The sequence below is a fragment of the Vulpes lagopus genome, chromosome 8, assembly GCF_018345385.1.
Source record: "Vulpes lagopus strain Blue_001 chromosome 8, ASM1834538v1, whole genome shotgun sequence".
Classification (NCBI taxonomy): domain Eukaryota; kingdom Metazoa; phylum Chordata; class Mammalia; order Carnivora; family Canidae; genus Vulpes; species Vulpes lagopus.
In genome coordinates, this window is record NC_054831.1 from 6,968,032 (window position 1) to 6,980,829 (window position 12,798).

At 37.7% G+C, this 12,798-nt stretch overlaps 1 protein-coding gene and 1 pseudogene across 3 annotated transcripts in view; one reads left to right on the top strand and one right to left on the bottom strand.

The window, feature by feature from the left end:
- The window catches only part of GIGYF2 (GRB10 interacting GYF protein 2), a 136,626-nt gene that overhangs the window by 12,516 nt on the left and 111,312 nt on the right, over positions 1 to 12,798 (bottom strand). For all 3 annotated transcript variants that reach the window (XM_041765802.1, XM_041765801.1, XM_041765800.1), the window contains exons 22-23: positions 12,183 to 12,419; positions 414 to 536 (exon numbers count right to left, since the gene is read on the bottom strand). In XM_041765802.1, coding sequence (XP_041621736.1) covers positions 414 to 536; positions 12,183 to 12,419 — 360 coding nt within the window. The remainder of the gene's footprint in view (positions 1 to 413; positions 537 to 12,182; positions 12,420 to 12,798) is intronic.
- On the top strand, positions 7,624 to 8,108 carry LOC121496913 (annotated as a pseudogene).

Genomic DNA, 12,798 nt, shown 5'->3' on the forward strand with positions numbered 1-12,798 from the left:
GATAAGCTTCAGGATATAGACTTATAAGCAGAGAAACTTTCTGTCATATTTAAGTTTTTCTAGCTAGTCAGAAAACCCAGTATCCTTAGAGGGAAAAAAAAATTTATTCTGTATTCTAAAAATCAAATTTATAAGAAGGATATCTGCATAAAGCCATAATTCTGAAAAACTCATTTATTTTTATTTATGAGCTACTTCTTCAAGAGCTACAACAAAATATTTAAGGTAAATGAACATTCGTGTTCCCTAATCTTAATGTTATTCCTATTATAGGCTAAAGAGTTTCATAATGAACATCCATTTCAGATACACAGCAATTCTGACAATAATTATGATCTTTACTAACCTCACCCATAACGCACACCAGCCATTCAAGAGTGTTTGACTAGACCGCTTTTACTTCTAAAATTTACCTCCTCTCGAAGCTGCCGTTCTCGTTCCTCTTCTAGTTTTTGGATTTCAGCCAATGACAGCGTTGCCTGGGACTGACATGCTGTTGTATTGGACTGCTGGCCCCATGTGGAAGAAGAGGGAAGCTAACAAAAAAGGAAGGCAAAAGAGTTTGTGAGGAATGTACACAGGAAACAAAAACAAAGAGGCAATACTGCACATTTATGTACAAGAATACATTCATATTTTCCTTCAGCTCCATTTAGAACATTCAATTCAAATTTCCCCCTGTGATTCTTTTGCATATTAGAATTCTCTTAGTTTGCTTTAAAAAAATTTTTTTGGTCTTTTTTGTCAATAGAGGCACCTCTGTGGCTCAGTTGGTTGGAGTGTTCAGGTCAGGATTCCAGGTTCCTGGGATTGAGACCTGCACAGCAGGGAGCCTGATTCTCCCTCTCCCTCTGCCCCTTCCACCCGCTCGTGCTCTCTACTATTCATATAAATAAAATCTTTCCTAAAAAAAATAAAATTATTGTCACTATTCCACACCTAAGATTATTTTAGAGCTTAAAATATACACAATATACTTATTTGACCTACCTTTTGGGATTACAAATTTATTATATCCAGCATTGACATATACAGCAATATATAAAGAGAAAGGAGTAGACAGAAGAATCATTAAATTTTTAATCCAAGGAGAAAAAAAAGCACATAACATGCTACTTTCTAGTGAAAGTTTAAGGACAAGATTTCTGAAGGGAAAGTTGAGGTGGTGAACATCTTAATCAGTTCTCTCATGAAATCAGTTCTTAATCAGTCTTTTACAAGAAAAAGTCAGTTAGCCAGACTGTAGCTTCCAGTCATAATCACCAAGCTGTTTTTAATCAATAATTCTATTTTTCGTACCTTTAAAATCACTGGCTAAAATAGAGTATAAATGTTCAAGTCCTGAATATTTTAATGTTCTCAAATACCTGATATTCTAAGGGAATCTCCTGATCTTCCAAGCCAGAAAAAGCTACACTAAAATTTTGAGACATCTTGTGGCTCTTAACAAAGTAACAAAACACAAATCTAACGAGACTTGAAGTATGTTTAATAAAAAGAATACATGAACATGGATCCAATAAAATGCCTAAGAAACCCAAAGGAGAATGGCTCTACAGTAGAAATCTCTAAACCTAGAGCTGTTTGGATAAGGGTACAATTTAAACTGTTACTGACATTACCAAATGAGTACTAATATTACCTTCAGTGCTACAGAACATCATCAATCTTTTACATCTGGGGGCCAATGCAATAGGTAGTAGGTACCTTTCTCTCAAAATGCACCCCCGCTGTAATGGGGGAGAGGGGAGGAGGGAAGTTAAGAGAGAAAGACTTGGAGGGTAGGTAGGCAAAGTCGAGCATAAGTGAATTCATATTATCCACAGGAAATGACACAGTGGAAGGCACAATCAAGATCAAATACTGCAACAGATCTCAAACCTGGCAGCAACATCTAGGAGGACCTGTAAAAATGCAGATGCGTTGGCCCCACACTCAGTGAATCAGAAGATCCAAAGGTGAAGCCAAAGAATTTGTGTATTTTCTAACTCTGATGCAGATATTTGGCCAGTAACTTCCAACGTTGCCTGTAAGTCCAGCGGATGTGTCACCCTAGCATACCCCCGGGAAACATTCCCCAGTCCTCTTCAGAACCTCAGCCAGAAATAAATAAATAAATAAATAAATAAATAAATAAACAAACAAACAAACAAACAAATAAAATAAAATAAAATAAAATAAATAAATAAATAGTAAAATAAAATAAAATAAAATTAAAAAAAAAAAAAAAGAACCTCAGCTAGCAGCAGAAGAGATGTACCTCCTTGCCAAATGGCCTCCTCCCCTTTCAGGCACCTCTGAGATCTTCCCACTTGCTGTGCCAAAATATACTTCACTGTACTCGACACTCATGACTCACAGGTCTGCCCTTTGGAATAATGCAGAACAAATCTGTCTTCTTTACATGGCAGACAAATGTCTACACATAGTTATTATTTTCCTTAAATCTTATTTGTCCATAGGAAATAATAGCCCATCACTCCATCAATGCCTCAGGACATTTTCCAATTCAACCAGCATCCTGTCTGCCCACTCAAGAGAACTGCAGTTTATCAATCATACAAATAGAGAGGTTGGTACATTCTGTGTCACCTGAATGCCTAAAATCCTTCAGTGATTTAAGAAAATTTACTGTTTCTTCTGCTGATATTGTTACCTTACTTTTTAGCACTATTTTTTTATTTTTAAAAACAACTGTTCAAACTGTTATACTTCTAGTATGAGAGTGCAAGGGTTCTGTAGGCCCCTCTCCCCAGCGAAACTGGTGAAAATTATTGACAGCCTCTGGAGGGACGCCTGGGTGGCTCAGTGGTTGAGCATCTGCCTTTGGCTCAGGTCATAATTCCGGGGTCCTGGGATCGAGTCCCACATCAGTGCCTCATAGGAGGCTGCTTTTCCTTCTCTGTGTCTCTGCCTCTCTCTCTCTCTCTTGAATAAATAAAATCTTAAAAAAAAAAAAAAAGTCATTTAAAAGAAAGCCTCTGGAAATGAACATAAGGGAATATAGCAAATGAAGAAACATTTATTCACGAAAACCTGCCAAAATTCCATAAGAACTGAGAGTCTGTGGTACCTGCACCAAGATCTACTCTCTCCCAACTCCCAGTTCAGCCAGACTGAAACTCCACTCCAGATGAGTGTCACTAAGAACACAGGCCTCCCTCTCCCCCATCAGCTACCAGTCAGTGGGGCGGCTTCCCTCAAAAAGCACAACACCAGCATTTCCCATCCTGGCTACAGCTATCTGCTGCAAAGGCTAAGCTACAGGCAAGTACAGCTGAGAGGTAAGGGCTCTCTTTTTATGCCTAGCCTCCAACTAGTAGGGTGGAAACAATCCTGAGCATAGTACTACTGGTACTACCAGGGCCCTGAGTGCCACTGCTCTAGCTCAAAAGGCCACCATGCCACTAGGAGAAGCAAGCCAAGAAAACCTGAGGCTCTTGATCCTCCCCCAAGGACTCAATTCCTCAGCATGAGTGCCACTCAGTACACCACTGTAGCCAGCGCCAGAGCTGGGACTCAGAGATTTTTGCCTTGGGGTGGATATAAGGGGAAAAAGATCAGAATATGGTTCCTAAAGGAACTGACTTTATTTGTAACAGAGTGTGGAGAATGAGAAGTCCAAGCCAAAGGACACTTTTAAAAACAGTGGAGGCTGAGTGAAAGGCAATTAGGCAGAGACTGGTAGATTCACTGGAGATACAGATTAAACTGTGGGCCCCTATTTGGTCTCAGAGAACCAAGGAAAGAGCTAAAAGAAATTGGGGGGGGGGGGGGGGCGGTGTCAGAAACAATAGCAAAAACAGACCTCAGGAAGTCTCTCTTCAAAGAAGCCTGAATTTGACTGGGTCAGTCTATGAAGCAATCTATGCTCCAGGGCACTTCTGACAACAGTAGAGCAATTCAGGTAGCAATTAGTATAGGTCAGATGTAGAAAAAGATAATCAAAGACAGTCCTGCCAAAAACAGTGATCCAAGAGTGACTGTGGGCAAACCAAATGCTGCATCTCCCAGAAGAGCAGCAGCAGAGGCTTCACCCTATTAGAGAGGTAGAGAGAGACTAGACTTCACTAAATTAATCAAATCAGTCACAAAACAAATAATGATGGAGTGTGTGGGTAACCTGGGTGGCTCAGGGGTTTAGCACCACCTTCAGCCCAGGGCGCGATCCTGGAGATCCTGGATCAAGTCCCATGTCAGGCTCCCTGCATGGAGCCTGCTTTTCCCTCTGCCTGTGTGTCTCTGCCTCTCTCTCTCTCTCTTTCTCTCTCTCATTAATAAATAAAATCTTTAAAAAGAATTAAAAAATGATAGGGTGTGTAGGACCTTTAATGACAATGATATCAAAAAAGTCCAGTTTCCTTGGGGATCCCTGGAATGGCTCCAACGGTTTAGTGCCTGCCTTCCGCCCAGGGCATGGTCCTAGGGACCTGGAGTCGAGTCCCGCGTCGGGCTCCCTGCATGGAGCCTGCTTCTCCCTCTGCCTCTCTCTTTCTCTCTCTCTCATGAATAAATAAATAAAATCTTAAAAAAAAAAAAAGTCCAGTTTCCAACAAAATATTATGAGACATGTAAAGTAACAAGAAAGAATGGACTATACACCAGGAAAAAAGCTGACAATCACCTATGAGGGTGACCAGATGTCAGAATGAACAAAAACATCAAAGTCTTACGAATATATTCAGAGAACTAAATAAAACCATGATTAAAGTAGTAAAGGAAGGCATGATGACAATGTCACATCAAATAAAGAATATCGAGAGAGAGAGAGATTGAGAATATTTTTACACCAGAAGGAAATTCTGAAGCTTGAAAGCCCGCTAAGTAAAATGAAAAACAAAAACAAACAAAAAAAAAACTTGAGTTAGAAGTATACCTGAACTGGCCAAAGAAAGAAATTAGTAAAACTCGCAGATCAATAGAGATTACACAATCCAAAAAACAGGGAGAAAGAATGAAGAGAAACAAAGAGAGCCTTAGAGAAATGTGACATACCACTGAGTACACCAATATGTGCCTAATGCAAGTACCAGGAGAGGAAAGGAAAAGAAAAAATGTTTGAAGCAATCATGGCTGAAATTTATTTAAAAACATCAATTTACACATCCAGGAAGCTTAACTATAACAAGATAAAGAGATCCACAAATAGACATTATCATGGTGAAAACACTGAAAGCCAAAGAGAAAAATCTTGAAAGCAGCAAGAAGAAAAACAAATTGCCATTTACAAGAGAAATCTCACAAAATTAATAGCTGACTTATCATCAGAAACAATGGAATCCAGAAAGCAGTGGGATAAGATATCCCAAGTCCTCAGAACAAAATGATCAACAAGGAATTCTACATCCACTAAAGGTCTTTCAAAAATAAAGGTGAAATAAAGACATTCCCAGTAAATTCAGAGGGTTTCTTGCTAGCAGACGGAGGTAAGTGGGAAAGAAGTTGTATTGGGCTAAGTAAATCACTCCATATGGTAACTTGAATTCAGAAGTACAAATGAAGAAAACAAGAGATAAATAAAGTTATATAATAAACATACAGGGATTTAAATTATTAAAGAATTAAAATGCTACAATGGGAAATATTACTGCAAAAAAAGCAGCAGTAAAGGAAGACAAGAGAAAAAAAGACATAAGAGACAAAAAGTAAAATGGCAGGCATAAATCCAATTAGATAAATAGTATCACTAAATGTGAATGGATTAAAGAATCAAGTCAAAAGGCAGACAGAGATTATCAGACTGGATACAAAAATAAGATACAACTATACTGTCTTGAAGAGATATTTTATATTCAAAGGTATAAACAGGTTGAAAGTGAAAGCATAGATAAAGATGTATCAGGCAAACAACAAACACAAGAAAGCTGGAGGTTCTATATCATTATCAGACAAAATATACTTTAAAACAAAACAAAACAAAAAGGGATGCCTGGGTGGCTCAGTGATTGAGCATCTGCCTTCAGCTCAGGGTGTGGGGTCCTGGGATCGATTCCCACATTGGGCTCCCCACATGGACCCTGCTTCTCCCCCTGCCTGTGAGTCTCTGCCTCTCAATCTATCTCTCATGAATAAATAAATAAAATCTTTTTAAAAATAAAATAAAAATTAAAACTAAACCAAAAAAATGGTGGGGCACCTATATGGCTCAGTTGTTAAGTGGCAGCTGACTCTTAATCTCAGCTCAGGTCTTGATTTCAGGGTTGTGAGTTCAAGTCCCATACTGGACTACACAGTGAGCATGGAGCCTACTTTTAAAAAAAGTTATTAGAGATAGAGACATTTAATTATAATAAAGGATCAATCCAGCAGGAAGATAAAAAAAATTACAAACACATATGGGCAATACAACAGAGCACCAAAAAAAAAAAAAAAAAAAAAAAAAAGAAATGGCAGAAATGAAATATAAACAATTCAGTAGCTTGACAATATTTAGACAATAATACTTAAAGACTTCATTAATACTCCACTTTCAAAAATAGACAAAGCAATTAGGTGGAGATCAACAAGGATCTAGGTGACTTGAACAACACTATAAACCAACTGGACCTAAAAGACATCTATATAAACATGCCAGCCAACAACAGAATATACATTCTTCTCAAAGAAACATGGAATATTCTCCAGGACAGACCTAAAGAAGGTAAAATTTGGGACATAAAAACTTCAATAATTCATTTAAAGGGAAAAATAGAAGCACCTAGCTGGTTCATTCGGTAGAGCATGTGACTCAAGCTCAAGCCCTACACTGGATGTGGAGCCTACTTAAAAAAAAAATAAAGGAAAAGAAAAAGAATATAAAGTATGTTCTGTGATCACAATGGAAAGAGAACAAAGAAATTTTGGAAAATCACAAATAAATGGAAATTAAACAAAACACTTCTATATAACCAATGAATACAAGAACAAAGCAAAACGTATGGGTGGCAGCTAAAGCAATACTCAGGGAAATTTATAACTGCAAATCTCAATATTGAGAAAGAAGAAAGATCTCAAAAGATGAACCTTCTACCTTAAGATACTAGAAAAAGGGATGCCTGAGTGGCTCACTGGTTGAGTGTCTGCCTTCAGCTCAGGGTGTGGTCCTGGAGGACCAGGATCAAGTACCCACATCCGGCTCCCCTTGAGGAGTCTGCTTCTCCCTCTGCCTATGCCTCTGTGTGTCTCTCATGAATAAAGAAACAAAATACTTAAAAAAAAAAGATACTAGAAAAAGAGAGCAAAGTAAACTTAAAGCAAGCAGGAAGAAATAATAAAATTAGAAGCAACTGATGAAACATAAAATAGAAAAAGATCAATAAAACCAAAAGCTTGTTCTTTAAAAAGATCAACAAAATTGACTTAGCTTGACTGTCCAAGAAAAAGACAAGACTCAAATTACTACAATCAGGAGAGTAAGGGCAACATCACTACTGATCTTACAGAAATGAATATAAAGGAATACCATGACCAACAGTCTGCTGATCAATTAGATAACCCAGATGAAGGAGACATATTCCTATGAAGAGACAAACTACCAAAAACTTACTCAAGAAGAAATAGACAAGCTAAATAGACCTGTAAGAAGACATTCAGACTTCTGTTCAAGAATGGCGTTTGGTCAGTGGGAATCCACATAGTTTCAACATGTGTATTGAGAAGTGCTAGTTCTGTTCAGGACTCATTTACACCCAGCATGGCATGATGTCTGCAATGATTGCAAGGTATTCAGATTCTGTAAATTCAAGTGTCATAAAAACTTTAAAGAGAGGTGCAATCATCACAAGGTCAGGGGGACTAAAGCATTCCGTAAAAGAGCTGGTAAAAAGCTTACGGTGGATAATTCAGCTGAATTTGAAAAATGCAGAAAGAGCTGTCCAATATGAGAGCTATGAAATAAAACTATTGATGCAATAAAACTATTGATGGAGAGATGCAAAGATTAAACAAACAAAAAGCTAAATTTATAATAAACAACAGATTAAAGAAAAATAATTACATAAAGTTCAGGACATCAAAGTCAAGCAAAACATCATCTTATTCAAACTCCTCTTGGAGGCAAAGGAAAACAGTTTTAAGAAAAAATGGTACAGACATTACAGCAGGATGTAGACATGGAAGATATTTCTTAAAAATCTCATTCACCATTTCTATTGAGTGCATTTGAAAATCTCCTTAGGATACTAAGAACTTCCAAATTATTAATTTATATCTTAAATAAGATTACTCAAATGAAAGGTAATTAAAAATATATATCTCCTACATTGCTATCTGCAAAACATTAGATATTATGGATGTTAGATTGTATCTCCACTGTCAAGCCTTCACTGATAGTAACGTTTTGTTTTGTTTTTAAGATTTTATTTATTTATTTGAGAGAGTGAGAAAGTGCAAGTATACACATGGGTGGAGGAGGAGGGAAATAGACACCCTTTCAGCATAAAAATACTCAACAAAGAAGAAAAGGAAGGAAACTTCCTCAGCTTGATGAGGGGCATCTACAAAAAACCCATAGATAACATTAAATTTAATGGTGAGAGACTGGATGCTTCCTCTTCCAAGATCAGAAACAATACAAAGATATTTGATTTGCCATTTCTACATTATATTAGAGATTCTAGCCAGGACAACTAGGTAAGAAAATGAAATAAAAGACTGGAAAGGAAGAAGTAAAACCATCTCTATTCGCAGATGACAAAATTCTGTGTACAGAAATTCCTAATGAATCCATTACAAAACAATTAATAAAGCAGTTCAGCAAGATTGCAGGATACAAGCTCAATATACAAATATCAATTGCATATCTATACACTTACAATGAACAATCTGAAAATGAAATTTTGAAAATTCCATTTACAAGAACAAAATAATAAGTTTAACAGAAGTACTACAAGTTATATTCTAAAAACTATAAGACTGAAAGAAATTCAAGAAGATCTAAATAAAAATCACCCCACGTTTATGATCAGAAGACAGTATTGTTAAGGTGGCAAAACTCCTCAAGTTGATCTACAGAGTCAAGGCAATCTCTGTCAAAATCCCATCTGGATTCTTTGTGGAAACTGATAAGCTAATTCTACCATCCTTTTGGAACGAAATAGACTCAAAATAGCAAAACAATATGGAAAAAGAACAAAGTTGGAGGACTCACACTCCCTGATTTCAAAACTTAAAGCAATAAACTATCGAGATGGGTGTGTTACTAGCATAATGACAGATGTATATATAGATCATCTGAACAGAATTCAAAATCCAGAAATGAAGTCACAGGTCTATGGTCAACTGATTTTCAACTCAAATGTCAAGGCCATTCAGTAAAGAATAGTCTTCAACAAATAGTGTAGAACAACTGGATAGTCAGTCACATGCAAAAGAATGGAAATCAAACCCTTACCTCATACAATTAAAAAAAATTAATTCAAAATGGATCACAGATCTTATTTTGGCAGCTAAAATTACAAAAATATTTTAAGGAAACATAAGAATAAATTTACATGACCTCAGATTTGGCAGTATTTTCTTAGTTATGACACCAAAAGCACAAACAACAAAAGAAAAAAAATTGAACTTCATCAAAATGAAAAACTTTATGCATCAAAGGACACTATCAAGGAAGTACAAAGACAACTCAAGTAAGAGGAGAAAATATTTTTAAATCATGTATCTGACACGGGACTTTTATCTAGAATATATAAAAAACTCTTATAAACTCAGTAAGACAACCTAGATTAAAAGGCCAAGGATTTGAAAAGACATTTCTCCAAAACACATAAATGGCTAATAAACACATGAAAAGATACTTGACATCATTAGTGACCAGGGAAACACAAACCAAAACAACAAGATATCACTTCACACCTATGAGGATGGCTATAATCAAAAGATCAGATAATAAGGATTAATGAGGATGTGGAGAAATTTGAATCCTCATATATTGCTGGTGGTAATGTAAAATGGTGCAGCCATTTTGGAAAATAGTCTGGTAGTTTCACAAACCATTAAATACATAGTTCTCATATGACCCAGCAATTCCATTCCTAGGTTTATATTACACATCTACATAAAAGCGTATACATGAATATTTATCTATAGCAGCAATATTCATAACAGACAAAAAATAGAAACAGTTCAAATGTCCATCAACTGATGGATAACAAAAGCTGGCATGTCCATCAGTAGAATATTATTCAGCCACGAAAAGGAATGAAGTACTGATTCATGTTACAGTATGAGTGGACTTTGAAACCATTATGCTAATTCAAAGAGGCCAGTCACAAAATGGATACAATTCTTTTTTAACTGAAATGTTTAGAATAGACAAATCTATAAAGACAGAAAGTAGATTAAAGGGTTACTTTGGGCTGGAGAGAATAGGGCATAGGATGTGACAGCCAGTGGGTTCGTCGGGGCGGGGGGAGGGGGCTGAGAGTGGTAATGAAAATGTTAAAATCCACTGTGGTGATAGTTGCACATACCTGTGACCACACTGAAATTACAGAATTGTATACTTTAACTGGTTCAATTGTATGGCATGAGTTGCATTATCTCAATAAAGCCATCTTTAAAGAACTTTTTTTTTTTGGTACCAATTTTAATGCCTTTTTTTTTTTCTCAAGAGAACCTTTAAGCAATTCCTCATAACCATCTCAAGTCCTTTATCTTCATTCAGAATGTTTAGTATTTATTGGAGGATAACAGGACAAAACCAGATACACACAAAAGACACAGCCAGAGAAGTTGAGAATCTGGAATTACCCGTGCCTTTGTCTTCCCCCTCATCCCATATTCTTATCAGTCACCACAGTCTATGATATGGCCTCTTAAGAAAAGTCTTCTGACAGCCTTTTGAGGGCTCTGGAGCCATAGACACATAGGTTCTAATGCACGGCTCTGTGCTCAACCCCCAGCTGGACCCACAACAAACAACTCAGCTCCTGAACAAAAAATGTTCTCTCTTTGGCAGAACATAGGTATCCACACCTAAGCTTTTAATGGTGGATATAAAGAAGAACCTATGTAACATATGGAAAGCTGTGGCCCAGTGCTTGACATAAAGCAAGCACTCAATAATGAGAGTTATCTTCAACTCCACCTTTCCAATCCCACTATGGCCTTCCTCTTCTGTACCTGGACAACCCCACCAGCCCCTCACAGCCACTCTGCCAAACACCAGCTCTGTTCCTTCTAAATCCATCTTCCATTTAGTTCTCAAAGTGACTAATATCTGCTCCTGCAAATCTGACAGTGCAATTTCCTAGCTGAAAATACTTCAGTAGTCCACTGTTTCACATATCTTTAAGTCTTAATTCTTTAATATACATGGACCCTAACCACATTTCTCTTGTACTGTACTCACAAGCAACAGTAACTCACTTTTTAAATTTCCCCCAAACATACCGCAGTATTATTGTATTTCATTCCTGTGCTCATACCATGTCTCCTCTCTCAAAAACCCCTTCCACTCTCCAAGTGGCCTGTGTGGCTTTTTTCTTGTTTTTAATTTTCCCTCCCTAATGACTCAACTTAAAAGTTATCTTTCCAGAAAGCCTTTCCAAGCTTCCCATGTAGATAGTGCTTCTCACATTTTAGCAAGCATAAGAATCCCCTGGAGGCTTTTCCAAATAGATTACTGAGCCTCACCCCTCAAAAGTTCAGATTTAGGAAGTCTGGGGTGGGACCAGAGAATCTGCATTCTTAACAAATTCCCATGTGCTTATACACTACTGCTTGATACCACCTCTTCTGCTACACTCAACACTCTATTCACATCTACTATTTATATGTCTTTCTCTATGAGCCCAGTGAAGATAGGGGACACTAACCAGCAGTTAGGATACTGCTAACCACAGATCACATGTAAAGTTATCTGGACCCTGCCATACAGCTGCTCACTTCCCAATTACTCCCATTCCATCATTAATGTCAAGACTTTAGGGTTACTGAAGGCTTACTATCTAGGAGCCACCCCAGCTCTGCCTTTGTCCCTCAGATCCAGACAATCACTAAGTGTTGCTGAATGCGTGGCTTGCTTAGTCAGTAGAGCATGTGACTCTTGATCTCTGGGTCATGAGTTCAAGCCCCACATTGGGGGGAAAAATAGTAGTAACATTCAATACTAAAGAAAGCACACTCCTTTCCTGCTACTGATATGCCAGTATCTTAAAAATATCAGCAAGTAGCACCTATGATTGGTGTCAAGGCTTTACCTTCATCTGAGCCAGCTGCTGCTGCTGCTGTTGCTGCTGCAACCTCCGGAGAGCCTCTTGTTGCTGCTGCCTCTGGCGCATTAACTCCTTCTGCCGCTGGAGCTCTAACTCTTTCCTCTTCCGCTCCTCTTCTTCGTGCCGGAGTCGGGCTGCCTCCTCTTCCATTCGCAGCCGGTTCTCCTCTAATCGACGCTGGGCTTCTTCTTCTTCCCTGGCCCATTTTGCAGCCTCCTCTTCCTTCCAAGAAGGAAAAATAAAAGAGAATAAAATTTAATTGTGTTTTAAAAAATCTGAATCATTTTTGAAGGTTTCTGTTAAAAAGCTATAGAAGTAACAGAGAAAGCAGAAACTTTATGATGACAAAAAGCAGTTTTCTTTTAAAATACATTTACAGTAGCTACAAAGGCTCAGAGTGTTTACAGGATAAATTTTTAATTTATTTGCGAATTTCTTCATAAAAGGAATGTCACTTCAAACATTTGTGATAAAGACCGACCTAAGAGGGATGCCTGGGTGGCTCAGCAGTTGACTGTCTGCCTTCGGCTCAGGGCATGATCCCAGAGTTCCAGGATCGAGAGCCACATCGGCTCCCTGCAAGAAGCCTGCTTCTCCCTCT